At 46.4% G+C, this 15262-nt stretch overlaps 6 protein-coding genes across 6 annotated transcripts; 3 read left to right on the top strand and 3 right to left on the bottom strand.

The window, feature by feature from the left end:
- Positions 1–2310: 2310 nt before the first annotated feature.
- Positions 2311–4247, top strand: BGW36DRAFT_139746 (putative COP9 signalosome subunit 1). The gene is made up of 4 exons (XM_046209433.1): positions 2311–2702; positions 2764–2808; positions 2863–3143; positions 3192–4247. The coding sequence occupies exons 1-4, from the start codon at positions 2609–2611 to the stop codon at positions 4185–4187; spliced, it is 1416 nt and encodes a 471-aa protein (XP_046074753.1). The 5' UTR covers positions 2311–2608; the 3' UTR covers positions 4188–4247.
- A 3-nt stretch (positions 4248–4250) lies between these two features.
- BGW36DRAFT_139729 (DSBA family oxidoreductase) lies at positions 4251–5521 on the bottom strand. The gene is made up of 6 exons (XM_046209432.1): positions 5303–5521; positions 5174–5252; positions 5063–5103; positions 4881–5008; positions 4468–4808; positions 4251–4411 (listed from the first exon to the last, which is right to left on the bottom strand). The coding sequence occupies exons 1-6, from the start codon at positions 5334–5336 to the stop codon at positions 4315–4317; spliced, it is 720 nt and encodes a 239-aa protein (XP_046074752.1). The 5' UTR covers positions 5337–5521; the 3' UTR covers positions 4251–4314.
- Positions 5522–5825: 304 nt separating this feature from the next.
- On the top strand, positions 5826–7014 carry BGW36DRAFT_425840 (short chain dehydrogenase family protein; the record flags this gene model as incomplete). Its single annotated transcript, XM_046220171.1, has 5 exons — positions 5826–5919; positions 6001–6429; positions 6489–6586; positions 6638–6709; positions 6760–7014. The coding sequence occupies 5 exons, from the start codon at positions 5826–5828 to the stop codon at positions 7012–7014; spliced, it is 948 nt and encodes a 315-aa protein (XP_046074751.1).
- Positions 7015–7394: 380 nt separating this feature from the next.
- BGW36DRAFT_139691 (aflatoxin regulatory protein-domain-containing protein) lies at positions 7395–9327 on the bottom strand. Its single transcript, XM_046209431.1, has one exon. It carries the CDS (start codon positions 8921–8923, stop codon positions 7457–7459), a length of 1467 nt encoding a protein of 488 aa, XP_046074750.1. The 5' UTR covers positions 8924–9327; the 3' UTR covers positions 7395–7456.
- A 1339-nt stretch (positions 9328–10666) lies between these two features.
- Positions 10667–12699, top strand: BGW36DRAFT_375444 (O-methyltransferase family protein). The gene is made up of 3 exons (XM_046215770.1): positions 10667–11295; positions 11363–11878; positions 11979–12699. The coding sequence occupies exons 1-3, from the start codon at positions 11059–11061 to the stop codon at positions 12531–12533; spliced, it is 1308 nt and encodes a 435-aa protein (XP_046074749.1). The 5' UTR covers positions 10667–11058; the 3' UTR covers positions 12534–12699.
- A 282-nt stretch (positions 12700–12981) lies between these two features.
- On the bottom strand, positions 12982–14969 carry BGW36DRAFT_293179 (putative MFS multidrug transporter; the record flags this gene model as incomplete). The annotated part of the gene is made up of 5 exons (XM_046210975.1): positions 12982–13742; positions 13798–13978; positions 14039–14374; positions 14432–14713; positions 14805–14969. 5 exons carry the CDS (start codon positions 14967–14969, stop codon positions 12982–12984), a joined length of 1725 nt encoding a protein of 574 aa, XP_046074748.1.
- Between the last annotated feature and the right edge of the window lie 293 nt (positions 14970–15262).

Here is a 15262-nt window from a genome sequence, read left to right as displayed (position 1 = left end):
GGACAAGAGAGAGAGGGAGAGAGAGGGAGAGAGAGTTGGAGGTGAGTTGAGAGTGGGAGAAACGAGAACAGAAGGGGGAGGCGAGCGTGGAGGGGATCCTTTTTTGGAGGGGTGTGCAAAAAATGGTTTCCCGTGACGATGTATGCAAAAAACACGACTGCGCGCCGCAATCAGCCACTCTTTTTCTATTGCCCTGACCTATTTCCCCAACGGTCTATTGGTAATAGCCGCCAAAGGCTTGATAGCCTCCACTTTGCTCACTACGATGCTAAATCTGTTGAAGGCATATCGAGCGAGGCTGGTGGTGGACTGGGGCTGCTTTTCAAACATGGCTTCTGATTTGCTCTTCTACACATCCTTCTGATCAACAATACATCTACTGTGGCCCGGGCACATGGGTATTGACGATCCTCCCCGGTGCGAGGGCCCACACGTGAGTGTCAGTTTCCACGACCATTGATAAGACGAGTCCGCTTCAGACTGTCTTTCTCCCCCCACTGAAAGTCGAAACACTCAAGTTTCTGCATTGGAGCACTACGTCTATACAATAGAATCAAAGTGAAGAAAGTCATGCCAGGCAGGATTTATGCAGATTCATCCAGGGCTCGACGAACCTTAGAGCAAAGCGACGAATACGGACCAACCGGTTTCAGCATCTTTTTCCCTTCTAGAATCCTTCTAGAAGTTCTAGCTGCATTTTCACGAAGCCTGCTGACAAGGATTTCTCCTCGTTCCACTGACCCGGTAAAAGTTTCAGCGACCAAGGTCTTTGAATGGGTTGGTCCGGACATTTCCTGCTCCTTTTTCCCTCCCTGGCCCTGCATTTAGCCCCGGCATTTATGACAGCAGCGAAAAAGAAATGTTTTGTGGTTGTTCTAGAAGCTTAGTAGAAGGATGTAGGATAGCGAAGAAAAGAAAGACTATGCAAAACGCCTAATTAGGATATGCCATTGACGAAACAGTTAGCGTACAGGAACTATCCAGGCTGGGCTTGGGATAGACTGATAGATGAGTATGACTTCGCGTGACGGGAATAAAATCCTCGCTACTATTTGCGGCTCTTTTCTTTTTGATGCTCTGGGTCTGGGGGTTGGATTTGCCTTTAAATAAGAGTGTGAATGTCGATACGGATGGAGTCGAAATTGGGCTGCGTCTTTGTTTTCTGTCTAATACCCTCTCTATGCTTCCTTAAAAAACCTGTCATGAGTTCGATACAATTGAATAGTAAACCCGACTAACTCCGGAAAACGGTGAACTTTCGTCGTCGCAAACCCGCGAAAGGCTGCAGAAATCATATCATGTACCAGCGGCTTGTGTCTGCAGGTCCAGATATATGGCGCACCAATGATAGGCAAGGATCAAAACCTAGCTTCCTCCAAGTTCTATTTCAGCCCGGTCAATGTTTTTGGAGATATCGAGCTAGTCGACAGGAGCAGGTGGAGGCATGCAGACAAACGTTGACCAATCAACAGCAGGTACAAAGACATCAATAGAAGACATATTCATTGAAAGATTGACATGAAACGCAATCCTCCTGTTTATTTTCTTCTTGTTGCCATTTAATTTTGTTCTATTTCCCGGGGCCTAAGTCATACTAAGTTACGGCCAGTCCTTTTACTTTAAGATGATATTGGCTCTACGGATTTTTTCCCGAATCCCCCGCCTGCTAGTTACTGCTGGACCCTGTTGTTATTGTGGCCTATAGATGGGAGTGGTGTCGGAGGAAATATCAGCCTTAAGTGTTCAGCTAATCATGTGCCGAGAAGGCCTGCAGCTCGTTGCAGGTAATCAGCCTGTTTGGGACATGGGGCAGAAAAAGAAAAGAAGAAAAATGAAGAGGGTAATGTGATGGCGTACGTAATCGAAATTTTGGTGGGTTGTGTGTTCTTTATCTCCAATTTGTGCTGGGGCGCAAGACACCGGAGCCAGAAAGGGTGTGGATGTGCTTGTCGGAGTGCGAAAAGAGATATGGCTGTGGGCTGTTTGCACACCTCCATTTTGATATTGTGCATCCAGATATCAGGGGTGCTGACTAATTGTTTGGCATTGAAGGATTGATGCTAGAGTGGAGAAGTTGATCCATTGGGCAGCCATCTAGATCGTAGATTAGTATTTGTGTGTGTGAATTATTGTGTCTGGTAATTGATTCTTTGTTCCTTGTCTTGTCTTGGTTTTTTCTTGTTTTGGTTGCGGTCAGCCAAAGTATAGAGTAGCTGATGGCCTGCCTAAGGCGATCCCTGTGACTTGTGGCGGTGTGAAAGGCGGTGTGCGTTCTGCCTGTCTTTGGCTGTCAGAGCTGCGGACATTTCCCCGCATACACCTGTCACTCTATCAATCAATCAACATCACAGCTCTTTCTTTACAGCTTGTTCATGCGGCTTGATGAGACCTAATTCACGTCGTGAGGTCTAAACATCGCTATATCAAGTTACTTTAAGCTTACTTTAACGCCCACCCTACGATTACCTTTGAGCACGCAACCAGTCGGTCGGGACTACGCTACCACCCTGATTAACGATCTCAGCTCGCTTTCATCTCGGCATATCGACAAATCGGCAGACACATTTCCTCCATTTCCTCCATTTCCTGTGGAGGCCTTTAAGTCTGGATGACTTCCCAACAAGCAGCCAAGCAGGCTGCCTTGTTCGGCGGCGAGATACAGCAGAATGAACCTGTTCGGCAATATCTGGTGAAGGTGGAGGGTATGATCGAAGCCCCAAACCTACATGTGTATTCGGGCAGTTTGCTCATGTTTTGACGTAGATGTTCCTAAATTCGATTTGGAATCGTACATCGCCAACTACAAAGGTACGAGTTCTCCGTGATTATCTATATATTTATAAATGGTCTAATGGTGCTTAGGACGAACACGCTTTGATCGACTGTATATGATCGGAAGCTGTTCTACCGTCCTCTCTACAGATGCGCTCAGACTCGCCGTCGTGGAGGCCAAATCGGGTAAGGATGTCGCCAGATATGAGCGTGCGGTCCAGGCTCTAGCCAAAATTGCCCCGAAAGATCCCGAGGCCGTTCTGGATAGGAAGTGGGTGGAGCGTACGAGACAGGTTGTGAGGGCTGAGACGGATAAACTCGAACATGAATTGAAGGGATACAAGAACAATCTCATTAAGGAGAGCATACGTGTACGCTGAGCGAGTATACCTTGACGGGCGAAACTGACGAGCGAATAGATGGGCACGGACGACCTTGCTTCTCATTATCATGCGATCGGTGATCTGGCTTCAGCTTCGAAAACATATTCTCGTCTGAAGGATAATTGCACTACGCCTAGTCACGCTGCTGCGATGCATCTCAAAACCATCAACGTGGCCATCGAACGAGGGGACTGGTTTGCTGTCCAACAGGCAGTTGCCAAGTACAGAAGCGGCCCTAAACCTGAAGACGAACAAAAGAAAATCCAACCCAAAATAGCCGCATCGTTGGGTTTGTCTCATCTCGAGCTCGGAAACTATCTTGAGGCAGCAAATAATTTCCTGGCTGCTGAGCCTACCTTGGGTGACAGCTTCAACGAAAACCTCACAGCCAACGACGTGGCAGTATACGGGGGTCTATGTGCGCTAGCGTCGATGGACCGCAATGACCTGCAAAAGAATGTGCTGGAAAACGGTCAATTTCGCAACTATCTGGAGCTCGAGCCACACATTCGCCGCGCAATCTCTTTCTTCTGTAATTCCAAGTTCCGATCATGCTTGGATATTCTTGAAGAATACCGGACGGACTATTTGCTCGACTTTCATCTTCAACGTCATATCGCGCCACTATACACCCGCATCCGCACTAAATCGATTCAGCAATATAGCATCCCCTTCAGTCGCATTACTCTACAAGCGATGGCCAAGGTTTTCGCTCCAGACGCTGTTGGAGGTCTTGCCAGGCCTACCGATATCAACTCGCCATTTGTGCAAGAGCTTATTGCGCTAATAGAGAAGGGCATTCTGGATGCACGCATCGACCTCGAAAAGGGCCTATTAGTCTCCAAGCAAACGGACTTGCGAGCTGATGTGCACAAGGAGGCTATCGAAAGCGTCGAAGAGTATATCAATGAAGCGCACTTGCGTCTCCTTCGCGCAAACATTCTTAGCGCTGGTTTACAAGTAACTGCACCGGTACTGGATATTAAAGCCGACCTTGGAACCCGACTCGGAAGAGGGCCAAGCTGGAACTGAGGAAAGTTCCACCTATGCCATGATGACTACATGAGAATTCACAATAAAATATGCTTATTAGCGTAGGTAGACGATTATGTGCACGAAACGATTTAGCCATAGATTCCATTTGTACAAGAATTAATTATCACAGCTTTCCTTTAGCGTCAGTAATGGACTGATTTCCCGGCTTGATTTTGATATCATCAAACGGCACCTCCAAGAACTGCCAAATGTAATGAAATCTGCCATCGTTAGCCATATTTCCATCTAGTGCCGTAAGTCGAAAGGAATTTCTTACCGATCACTTCCAAAAAAGCCACACTCCTCCACAACCTCCCCCTTCTCGCCAGTCCTCACAACATAAAACCATGGCGCCCCAAACGCACCTTGATCAAGAGCCTCCTGCGTCTTTGCAAGAAGCGCGTCCTTCCACTTCTTGTCATTGGCAGCAGCCATAATTTCATCAACCTGCTGGGCAGTGAACCCAGGCTCTGGTGTCTTCCGAAGTAATTCGGCGAGAATTTCCGGTTTCGAAATGTCGTGGTGCTCGTCAAACAGCCATTTCCAGTACAAATCAAATGTCTTCTCGAACGTCGCGGGTGGGTAGGCGTGTTTGATGTATGTAATTGCTCGTTGGGGCTGGAATGTGGATTAGTTATTGGAATGTAACATTTTTCGCATGAATGAGCGGGAAAGACTGGTTCTACATACGAGTAGCGATAATATAGGGAAGAACGGTGGTGGCTTGGAGTTGGGGACCCTGTAATAGCGAGATGCGTGTCGTCGGTCAGTTTCGCCGTGCTTTGCTTTCGCGGGCAATGTCCAAGGCGGTTTGTTTCCTGGGATTGTTAACAGTTTTGTCCAAAGCAAAAGAATGGGGATAAATATCGCACCAGATCCGACGTTTATACCGCCCAGAAAGACCGGGTGGATACTGTCGATGAATTGATTAGTTGGCGATTGATGGTTGGAATTGACTGGGCTAATTGGTGGAGAGCGCATACTCGATCCTGATCCCATGGCTAGCTAGAACACTGCGGTTCCTGAGAAGATGGAGAAAGGCATACTGCGAGTATGGGGAGACTGCTTGTACATCAGCACTTATCCATGCGTTCGGGTATCATCAGACTTACCGCAGTCGAGATAAACGTTAATAATTCCGCCCATAGTTGCTGGTATCTGGTATCTGGTGATCGGCCGACTGATTAGTCTCGCTGATATGATATAGAGTAATCAACAATATAGCATTCTGTATCACGCAATATAAAGCAGACCAAGTAAAGACAAGAACGAATGAACAGCGCGAACCACGTGGGCGGGGGGCTTCTGCACCCGCGACATCCTCGGCCCAAGAGCTTAATTTCACGATCACTCATCATCATTTTTCGCCTCCAAAGCCGAAGCCGGGGTTCCCCCACAAACCCATCAATTTCAGCACAGGAGCTGCTTGATACTACGCACGTAAGCATCAAGTCGTGATTACAGCATCATTCGCTCGATGTGAACACTCCGCGGTTTGCGTCCGGTTAGACGGGTATCGAACAGATATAATGCAGGATATGGTTATTTAATGTCCGCAGGGTCGTGCTGTCGCTGGCTTAAAGATTCTCTCGTATATTGAGCAGATATTTCAAACGCAGATATTAGTTTGCCAAGATGACTTCAAATAAACCAGTAGCGCTCGTCATTGGGGCGTCTCGCGGCATCGGAAGGCAGATATCGATCGACTTGGCTCGCAACGGATACGCAGGTAGGTTGAGCCACAGCCGCGATACAAAAATTTCTTAAAAACGCTTGTACATGCATTGATTCTTACTGACATCGACAAAAGTTGTCGTTGCTGCGAAAACAACATCCGACGCCAGTACAACCACCCCTTTCCCACCTGATCCGAACTCCCCGCAATCAACCATCAACACCGTTGAGCGCGAAATCCGGGAATCCGGCGGTGACGCGACCGCCATTGTCGTCGACACCAGAGACGTTTCTCAAATCAACAACCTTTTCGCCGAAACCGTGCGCATCTACGGCAAACTTGACGTCTTGGTATACAATTCTGGCGCGATATGGTGGTCGTCTGTCGAGAATACTCCCGTGAAACGTTTCCAATTGATGCAAAGAATCAACCCAGAAGGGCTGTATGCGAGTGTGCAAGCAGCGCTGCCGTACTTCAAGAAGAATGCCTGGAAAGGAAGGGTTATTGTTGTTTCGCCACCCATCTACTCGAGGTTTTTTCGCGGAAAGACCGCATATGCGATGGGTGAGTTTTCCTTCATGAGCTACGGATCGGAGCTTTATTAATCTAAGATTTTGGTATAGGCAAGGTTGGCATGAGCGTGTTGACTAAAGGGTTGGCAATGGACTTTGTTCGACAAGGGCGAACAAATATGGCTATTACGAGTATCTGGCCTGCGGCGGTGAGTTTATACTCGTACTTTAAGACTTGTATCTGGCTAATTTGATAAAAGTCCATCGAATCTGCTGCCACGGGGTCCATGGTTAAGAATGACCCAGCATCAGAAAAAGACCTACGGAAGCCAGTAAGCAGGTACCCTTTCCTTAGACTTAGAAATCGCTAATCCAAAACCAGACAATCTTCTCAGACGCGATCCTGGCAATGCTCAAAGCCCCCGCTGAATCCGTAAACGGTCTTTTAGACCTGGATGAAGATTTTCTTAGGAATCGCTGCGGCGTAACCGATTTCTCTAAATATTCGGTAGTATCAGGTGCAACACCGCGACGGATTATGCCGGCTGAATTCCCTACTTTGGAAGTCGCAGAGCAGGATGATGAAGGGAAGCGAATGGATAGTACTCAATTACGAGCGGGCAGGGAGAAATTGTGATTTTGCATTATACATCTTCCAGGTCCTATTTATGGAACAACATAGGCACAGCATCTATATCCCATAATGATGGCAGAGAGACTTTTTGAAAGGTCGAATTGACATGTAAAACAAGCGAGTTTGCAGAATTTTGTGCATAGTTGGCACATTTCAGTCGGATCTCCTAACGATAGATATGTGATGGCTAAGATATGGGACATCACAACCCAAGAAATTCCTTTTCGAGGTCTGATTCTTGCGATTCTGTTGCTGCTGTAGCATACCGTTGATAAGTTTATACATTTTGTTGAGCTGGATCTCTTGAGATCCCATAACGAATTATTGACATAATGATGGATTCTTTTCGTTAAATACGTCTTAGAACAAGAAATCCTTACGTGGTAACTCTGAATTAACTTTCACTACGTTTGATTCTGACTGAACCTATTATATACAAACTAAATTAACTCTGTCGTAACGTATTAATAATCTCCGACGACAATGTAGCCAGACACTTGCGCAAATCCGTCTTCATTTTGTCCAGGGTAGCCGCTGAAAAGCCCGATATATCCTTACCGCCATCTTTAGATGGCATAATCTGGGAGTAATTCCTTTCGAATCCGGAGTTCTTTCCAAGTGTCTCTCGCGCATTGAGTCGTTGCGTAAGTTTATTGACTAAACCTTGTACACGATGTAGCTCGCTGAGGATTAACTGCGCAGTCATTCGTCTGGTGCTTTCGTCGTCTGATGACTTGGAGTAATCGATATATGGCTCCATTTGATCATTCGCAGCAGAGGACTTTCTCCGGCTATCGCTGAGCGTAGTACTGAATACACTCCCTATCACTTCAAAACTTGCTTCCCGGGGTTGTTGTCGCGCAGCCAGAGCGTATCGTTCCAGAATCTTAAACACAATCATCGATAACAACGTTATCCTATATCCTGTTTCTGTGCACTGGCACTGTAGTATGTTGTTTATTGATTCAATGGACTGCTTATTTTGTGCAATCAGAGTTTGAGTTGAGATATTATTGCTGCTGCTTTGGGCTGTGCTAGTTGATAATGTCCTGTCATCGCCTGGCCTGGTTGATGAAGAAGCGGAGATGGGTGATTCCGGCAAGAAGAGTTTACTCATGAGCTCCAGCACTTGAATCATACAGCGGCATGTTGATCCCGGCTCGAATGTACCGCCGTTGGAATTCTCGCTGCTTTGCGTAGGGTGCAATTTTGCGCCTAGGCTCAGAAAGGGTGGTTTGGATGGAATGGCATAGCCAATCGATGACGTTCTGGAGTCCGTTGGACCGGGCTCTATATCCATATCATCAGATGTAAGAAGTTCTGCGATGTCGTGAGATCCCTGTGTGAAGTTCGACAAGTGGGACTCTAGGGACGATTCAAGCTCGGCGAAGTTGATTGGTGTCGTAAGCTGGTCGTTGAGGTGATTTGATAGTTGCGGGGAAAGAGAAGGATCGATAGGCATCATCAAGTCTGCAAAGACATCGATATAAGAAGGAAACTCCGTGCTGCTGCTAGAGACATTGTTTCCTGGTGATGGTGGTGTCAAGTCTGGAAGGGACAAAGAGGTGCTACTGCTGGTGGATACATGTGTGCCTCGTACATCTGAAAGAGACGATGCAGAGGACGAGGGTACGGCAATCAAGTTGGCCATTGTGGTGGCGTTATTGTAAGAATGGCCATTCTCTCGTTTCCTCCCCGGACGTTTGGTGATGAAGTATTCGCACGGTATTTTTCGCTTTTCGCATCGCGAACATGTTGGCTTTTCTTTGGGACATCGAACTTTCGACATGGCACAGGCGTGGCAGCTGTCGCGCAATTTTGACGTTGTAGCAGCGGATTTCTGGTGTGTTGTTGTTACAAATGAGCATGGCGATGCCCTCTGGATTGGGATATTGGGAATGGAGTCTTGCATGGCACTATCTAGATCAGTCAATATAGATTACTCGTATAATAGAGCATTACCTCGATAGGGTAGAGAGCAACCAGGTCCTATTATTGCCGGGGAGTAAATAAGCTGTCTGGTAACTAGTTGTGAATAATTGGTATAGTACTGTCACAATTAATTCTTTCGTTGGTTTAGAGAAGATGTATGATGAGTTTGGCGAGTCCGATGTGTATCGATATGAATTAATGAACGTGTTAAATGTACAGCAGTGAACTACAACGATAGAACAATCGGACAAGGGAACAAGTAATGAGGGGTCAGGTTTTAATCCTGGCCAGCAGATCGACGGCGCAATTCTGGGAGGCGGAGAATAAATGACCCACTGGTCTTGGAATCCCCATTCATTGAACTCTACAGGCTCTTGTTAGCTAGATGCTTCCAAAAGCAATGCCCGTAAAAATAAGATGGGAAGCGCCATTAGAAAGATGGCATTGCTTATCACTTTCGCTCATTAGTTTAATTGTATTAACTGTTGGTTAATTGGGGGAAGGAAATTTGCTTAGCTGCTCGGAGGGATAGCTGAGAGGCGTGCTGAAGGATGTAGTACATAGTATGGCTACCGAAAAAGGATAGCCCTCGACAAGCTTGTGCTTAGGTGGGAGACTATTGCCACTATTATTCATGTGAGATACTCGAGTTGGCTCAGCCAGGACTATATGTGGCAATCGCAATCCACAGTGATAGTGTCCAGCTGCATGATTGGTAAATATGCCTCGTCATCCGAGATGACGCGGTAGAACTCGTCTTTGGGAAATACCCTGTCATGCATGCGCTAATCAATCATTAATAACGCAACGGATGCTCCGTACATCCAAGACTACTATAACCGAGTGCAGAAAGGCGCGATGCAGCTTGACGGGGTAAGACATCACACGGCTGGCTGACATTCTCAAATAATGCGAGTACAGGATGGCAGCAAACGGCCACATCCAGTAGACCAAAATTATACATATGGACAGAATGTCCTTGAAATTTTTTCACTGGCCGCACTACTTTTGCTTGCCTCAACGGAGCCCGATATTGTAGACTTCGGCGCTTTGGCTTGCGTTCTCGAGTGGGTCCGGAGCGAGGCGACGGGTGATCCCGCACGTGGGGCCACTCAATACACGGGCTGTGATTGGTTTCTGTCCATGTTTGACTTTCGAGGAAGCATCTCGGGTCGATCGGCAGGAGCTTCCACAAGTCCCCTGTCCCTTGTCGCGGATTGGCCAAATTATCAATGTGTAAATGCAGATGGGCCTGATAATCTGATTAATTTCTTATGAAATCAGCCGAACCCTGATTTCTTGTAATGAATGGTCCCGATTGGGAGACATCGGACCATATCGATCCAATCCTCCTTTTGGACAAGGTAAGACTCACGTACTCAGTCATACGTAGAGATACGCACTCTGTTGTTACTGGATGGTAGTCCCAGATGCCTGAAGTGTAAGCACTACGATCAATTTCAATACTCTAAGCTAGCACTAATCTAGCCCATACTTCTCGCGCAGGCGATAGTTTACCAACTGTTGATGCTAAAGTCTGTCGCGGATCACATGTAAAATCGGAAGGAAATAAACCGCGCTATATTATGTCCCTGGAAAAAAGGCCTGGCCTCGGCTGATCTTGCGGACTGAATATTGATTATCATTATTGTCCGGACCATCAGCCTTCTCTTGTGCTGCGTGTAACGTAACGGTTACACACACACACTAAACTGCGAGTAGTCTATAAAGTAGAGATTCTTATGGCCAACCCATTCAACCCTTGTAGTCCTTGCAAATAATCGCCAAATGCATCTATTCAAACAACAGGTCCCAAAAAGGGAAACCGAAATGCACCTGAACTGGTCAGGCCAACTTCCAAATGTACTACCATAGGCAATGGAAATTCAAGGGAAACGTTCTAGGCTGGCATGAAACAATGTCGGTGTATTTCTCTCAAAATAAAAGCTCAATGGGAAAATGGACAGGAAGCCAAAAGGCCGAAGAGAAACATAGATTTGTCCCACTTTGCTCTCTGTCTAACAGTCTATCGCATGGCTCTACTCTCCACTCCTCTTCGTTAATTCTTTGAAACAATCTAGACTTAAACTCTGTTTATTTGACCACAAGTCGATTATGGAGAACATAGCTCAACTAAAAACCTATAGCAGCGAGCTTGCCACAGCAGTTTCAAGCCTCGTCGACTGTTCCGAAAGTGTCACAATTCAGCAACCGCAGAATTCTGGACGCCAAGAGACCCCGCTAGCCTCTGAAGAAGTACATCGGGCTAAATCCAATATCTTATCTATGACTTCCAAAATTAAGTCGTTGGTTTGGGGGCCAACAGACTTTCTTCAACATCTTGCCAGCCAGGTGTGAATTTACATTACAAACTGTACCTTCAAGCTTTTTGAATTCTAAGAAAGGCTAACTAATTTAGAGCGAGATTCTCGCTTGCCTGAGATGGCTAGGAGAATTCCAGATTCTAGCCTGCATTCCTCTGGTCGGAAGCGTTCCAATTGAGGACATCGCCGATCTGACAGGCGCCTCAGAGACCCATCTGGGCCGTATCATCCGTCTGACAGCCACCGCGGGCTTTCTCCACGAACCACAACCAGCCTATGTAGCCCATACACCTTTATCAGCATCCTTCTTCTCGAACCCTTCGCTGTTGGATGCGGCCATGTTTCTGTCCGAATCTGCAGCCCCGGCGACCTTGCAGATGGCGCAAGCCAATCATTCACGCCAGCCCAGTGAGAATGTCTATAGTAATCTAACCCTACCCACTATCAAATCATTCCATGCTGTGCGAGAACGACGACCTAAGTTGAATCGGCAGTGGTCTGCTTATCTTCACCACATTGGTGGATTGCATACTGCTAATGACACTGCCGACATCTTGACGCAGCTCAACTGGACAAAGATTAGCAATGTGCCAGACGCATCTATTGTCGAGGTATTAAGTCTTTCTTTGATTCTATTGGCATTTCTTTTGTCCCGAGGACGGAAGCATGTAAGAAGTTTCTCCGGCTGACCACCCAGAACGCCATTCGCAGGTTAATGTCCAATCGTTGTCAAGCTCCATCAGCCAATGCCTTGCGGATCGTTACCCAGCCCTACACTTCAGCGTACAGATCAGCGATCCAGTGGCCTCAACCGGAGGCGATCGGGATTCAATAACGGTCGATGACTTTGATCCTCGCATTAGTGTGACCCATCGCGCCCTTGGAACGCGTCAAACCGCGACCGACGCGGCTGTCTATATACTCCATCTTCCACTTTCTTCCCCAAGTGCGGTCCTTGCAGAACTAGCTGCCCACCTTGATGTCCTTCGTGCCCGCAGCAGTATAATGCTTATCTTGACTGCTCGTCTCCTTCCCGAGCCGGGCAGTCTGGCTGACCCGGAGGTAGAAGCTATGGCGCGTTCACGCGGTCTCGTTCTGCTTCAGTTGGCCAACGAAGTGGAAATGGAAATGGCCGAACTGTTAGAAATGATTGATACTGTTCGGGATAGTATGGGGAAACTTGTCGTCACGAAGAGACTTTGTTCGCGGAATAATCTCGTCTCTGCCTTGGTCGTCAAGTACCAACCTGGTTTGACTAGGCCGTGATAGGCTAAATACATCATTTGATGTCAAACAGATTGAATTAGATATAACATTTACCATAAAATGACTCAGCGAACAGAGGCTGAGGAATAAGCATTCTAGTTGACATGGGTAACTCTACATATTGCAGAGGCTAATTGCTAAGGATCGAAATTTGATGACTTTAAACACGTTTCAAATACGGGCTTTAAATCTAGAAAATAAAGATTTTTAAATTAAGTAAACATGTATAATATCAGTAATGAGTGGAATATATGAGAATTTGATCACTATAGCACAGCCAACATCGAATTTGATACTACCAACGTACCGTTTCTTTCCGTGCTTCCTTTTATAATACAGCAAATAATACAATAAGTCGGGAAATATTATTACATGTTCTCTTTCAGTCAGACCGAATAGATACCGGTCAATCTGTATTTTCCGCCGCGACCATCGTTCGGTTTTACTTTCACATCTTAGACAAAGTGCGCATCACTTCGGTTTCGCCTTCATTGTTGTCATTTGATTTCTCAATTTTTTGCTCTTCTGTGGAAAGGCCTTTCTCGGCAACCTGCTGAATATCTGTTCTCTTCTGCGGGCGGTTTTTCTTCACACTGCGCCATTCCATAGCCACGGCACCTAAAACAGAGAGACAGGCCATAATGAGACCAACCTGAAAGCACACACGAAGCGAGCTATTATAGGCTACCAGCGCAGATTCATATTGATCAGAAGGAATGAGCCGAAGAATCTCCGTAGCGCCTGTACTTTGGATCATTTGAGGAGTAATTCCTGCAATCCCGGAAAGCCGTTTAGACAACTGGTTATCGAGAACATTCTGACCCACTGATGTGAATACAGCCCCAAAGAGTAGTTGACCAAAGAACATAAGTGATGCACCTATAGCCACGTCCTCGCGCTTCAGCACTGTCTGCGCAGCCATGTTAGGTGCCTGGCTGCTTAAACCAAGGCCAGAGCCGTATAGTATTTGATACCCGATCCAGTTACCATTGGATGTGTTAATTTGTAAAGTCGTGAGTAAGCCTGCACCGATGGAGGAAAGAACAACGCCAAAAATCATAAATGGGGTATAGTATCCAATGCGAGAGACAAGAAGGCCAGTCAAAATAGATGCAATGACAACCGGTATCATCATAGGAAGAAGGCGGATACCGCTATTAACCGCCGAGACTCCGTCAATGACCTGGAACCAGAGGGGAAGATAGTACACTAAACCCTGAGTTATTATGTAATAGCATGAAATTGGAAGTCTAGTGGGCCCTACCCATTAAATTCATATGTGCACCCAGACAAAGACTTACCCAGAAGCCAGCAGTAATGCTACGCTGCATGAAGATACGCGGAGGCATTATGGCTTGGTCCGGTTTCCATATTTGTATCAAGGTAAATATTATCAACAGAGCAAAGGCGAGAACGAGCAAGGCGATGATACGTCCTTCGTTCCACTATACGTAATCAGCATATGAATATGAATTAAAGGCTATCAAAATCAAGGGCATATTTACAGAATATGTGGTACCACCCCATTGTAGGGCTAGACATAGGCAGATAATGCCCGGGAAAAGAGCAAGTAGGCCAAGGACGTTAAGTTGGCGAAGCTTTTTCATGAATGGTATATTGGTACTGGGTCGATCAGGAATATTAAGGACGCAAAAAACCAGAATCATCACAGCACCTCCTAGTGGAAGATTGATATAAAAACACCACCTCCAAGTGACGTTTGTGGTGAATGCACCACCTATCAGGGGTCCTCCAACAGACGCACACGCAAAAACGGCACCAAAGAACCCCTGATACTTGGGTCTTTCGTGCAATGGAAGGGCGTAAACAATGACGACCATCTGAATCAAATCTCAGACTTAGCAAAATGAACGATTTGTGATTCCGACAAAACTCACGATCCCAGACATAATACCTCCTGCCCCCAAACCGGCGATGGCCCTACCAATGATAAAAGCAATCGAGCTTGGGGCTGCACCACATAGTGCTGACCCTATTTCGAAGAAGATAATAGATGCCAACAATGTCGCTTTGATATTGAAAACAGTGTAGAGCTTCCCAAACACGAGCTGAAAGGAACAATTCGTGAGCAAATAAGCTGTGCCGTACCAACCAATATCCCCAGCTGATTTGAATTGGTCCGTAATTTGCGGAATAGCCGTCGATATGATAAGTCGATCCTGTAGATAAAACGAGTTAGTTGATGTCCATTCTTCTTAGAGTCGTGATTTAGGAATGGGGTCAGCTGCAATGGATTGAAGGGTGTCGTACCAGCGTAACGAGGAACATGCTAACGAAAAGGGATGTTATAAGCAGTGCAAGCTTGAGACCAGTGGGATATATTATATCGCCGGTATCCTTAGGCTTGCTTTCAGTGGCGTCTTTGTCAGGTGGAGATTTTTCGCTGTCATCTTCGGGGCGTATAGAGCGCGACATGTTGGTGTTGACTCTAAGCCGTTTTGACGAATTTACCAATTGAAAGGGAAAGTGTCTCTACAGACCTCACAAGTAAAATAAATTATTGTTAATTTCTCCTTACAGCCTTTGCGCAGCATATTTATCTGTGAGGGTTCTTAACTTCGCTACTCGGGGCTCAAAAGTCAAAAGTCACCTCCGAGCCCCGACCGCTCTTACCCAGTCATTCTTCGGCGTCCTTCTCTTATTTTTATCATCTTGCCCCGAACCTTCGCTCGCATAACATTAAGAAAAAGAAACCCGATTTTTCAATT

Source organism: Talaromyces proteolyticus (genome assembly GCF_021365285.1).
Source record: "Talaromyces proteolyticus strain PMI_201 chromosome Unknown BGW36scaffold_4, whole genome shotgun sequence".
Lineage (NCBI taxonomy): Eukaryota > Fungi > Ascomycota > Eurotiomycetes > Eurotiales > Trichocomaceae > Talaromyces > Talaromyces proteolyticus.
The sequence above is the reverse complement of the archived record's forward strand: the minus strand, read 5'-3'. Positions and strand labels throughout refer to the sequence as shown.

Coding starts and splice junctions, on each gene's coding strand:
- BGW36DRAFT_139691 (XM_046209431.1), bottom strand. CDS start 8,923: ATGCAAGACTCCATTCCCAATATCCCAATCCAGAGGGCATCGCCATGC.
- BGW36DRAFT_139729 (XM_046209432.1), bottom strand. CDS start 5,336: ATGGGCGGAATTATTAACGTTTATCTCGACTGCG. Junction 5,253..5,302: donor TAACGTTTATCTCGACTGCG/GTAAGTCTGATG, acceptor ATGTACAAGCAG/TCTCCCCATACTCGCAGTAT. Junction 5,104..5,173: donor AGCCATGGGATCAGGATCGA/GTATGCGCTCTC, acceptor ATTCATCGACAG/TATCCACCCGGTCTTTCTGG.
- BGW36DRAFT_139746 (XM_046209433.1), top strand. CDS start 2,609: ATGACTTCCCAACAAGCAGCCAAGCAGGCTGCCTTGTTCGGCGGCGAG. Junction 2,703..2,763: donor ATATCTGGTGAAGGTGGAGG/GTATGATCGAAG, acceptor GTTTTGACGTAG/ATGTTCCTAAATTCGATTTG. Junction 2,809..2,862: donor GTACATCGCCAACTACAAAG/GTACGAGTTCTC, acceptor AATGGTGCTTAG/GACGAACACGCTTTGATCGA.
- BGW36DRAFT_375444 (XM_046215770.1), top strand. CDS start 11,059: ATGGAGAACATAGCTCAACTAAAAACCTATAGCAGCGAGCTTGCCACA. Junction 11,296..11,362: donor TTCAACATCTTGCCAGCCAG/GTGTGAATTTAC, acceptor TAACTAATTTAG/AGCGAGATTCTCGCTTGCCT. Junction 11,879..11,978: donor CAGACGCATCTATTGTCGAG/GTATTAAGTCTT, acceptor CGCCATTCGCAG/GTTAATGTCCAATCGTTGTC.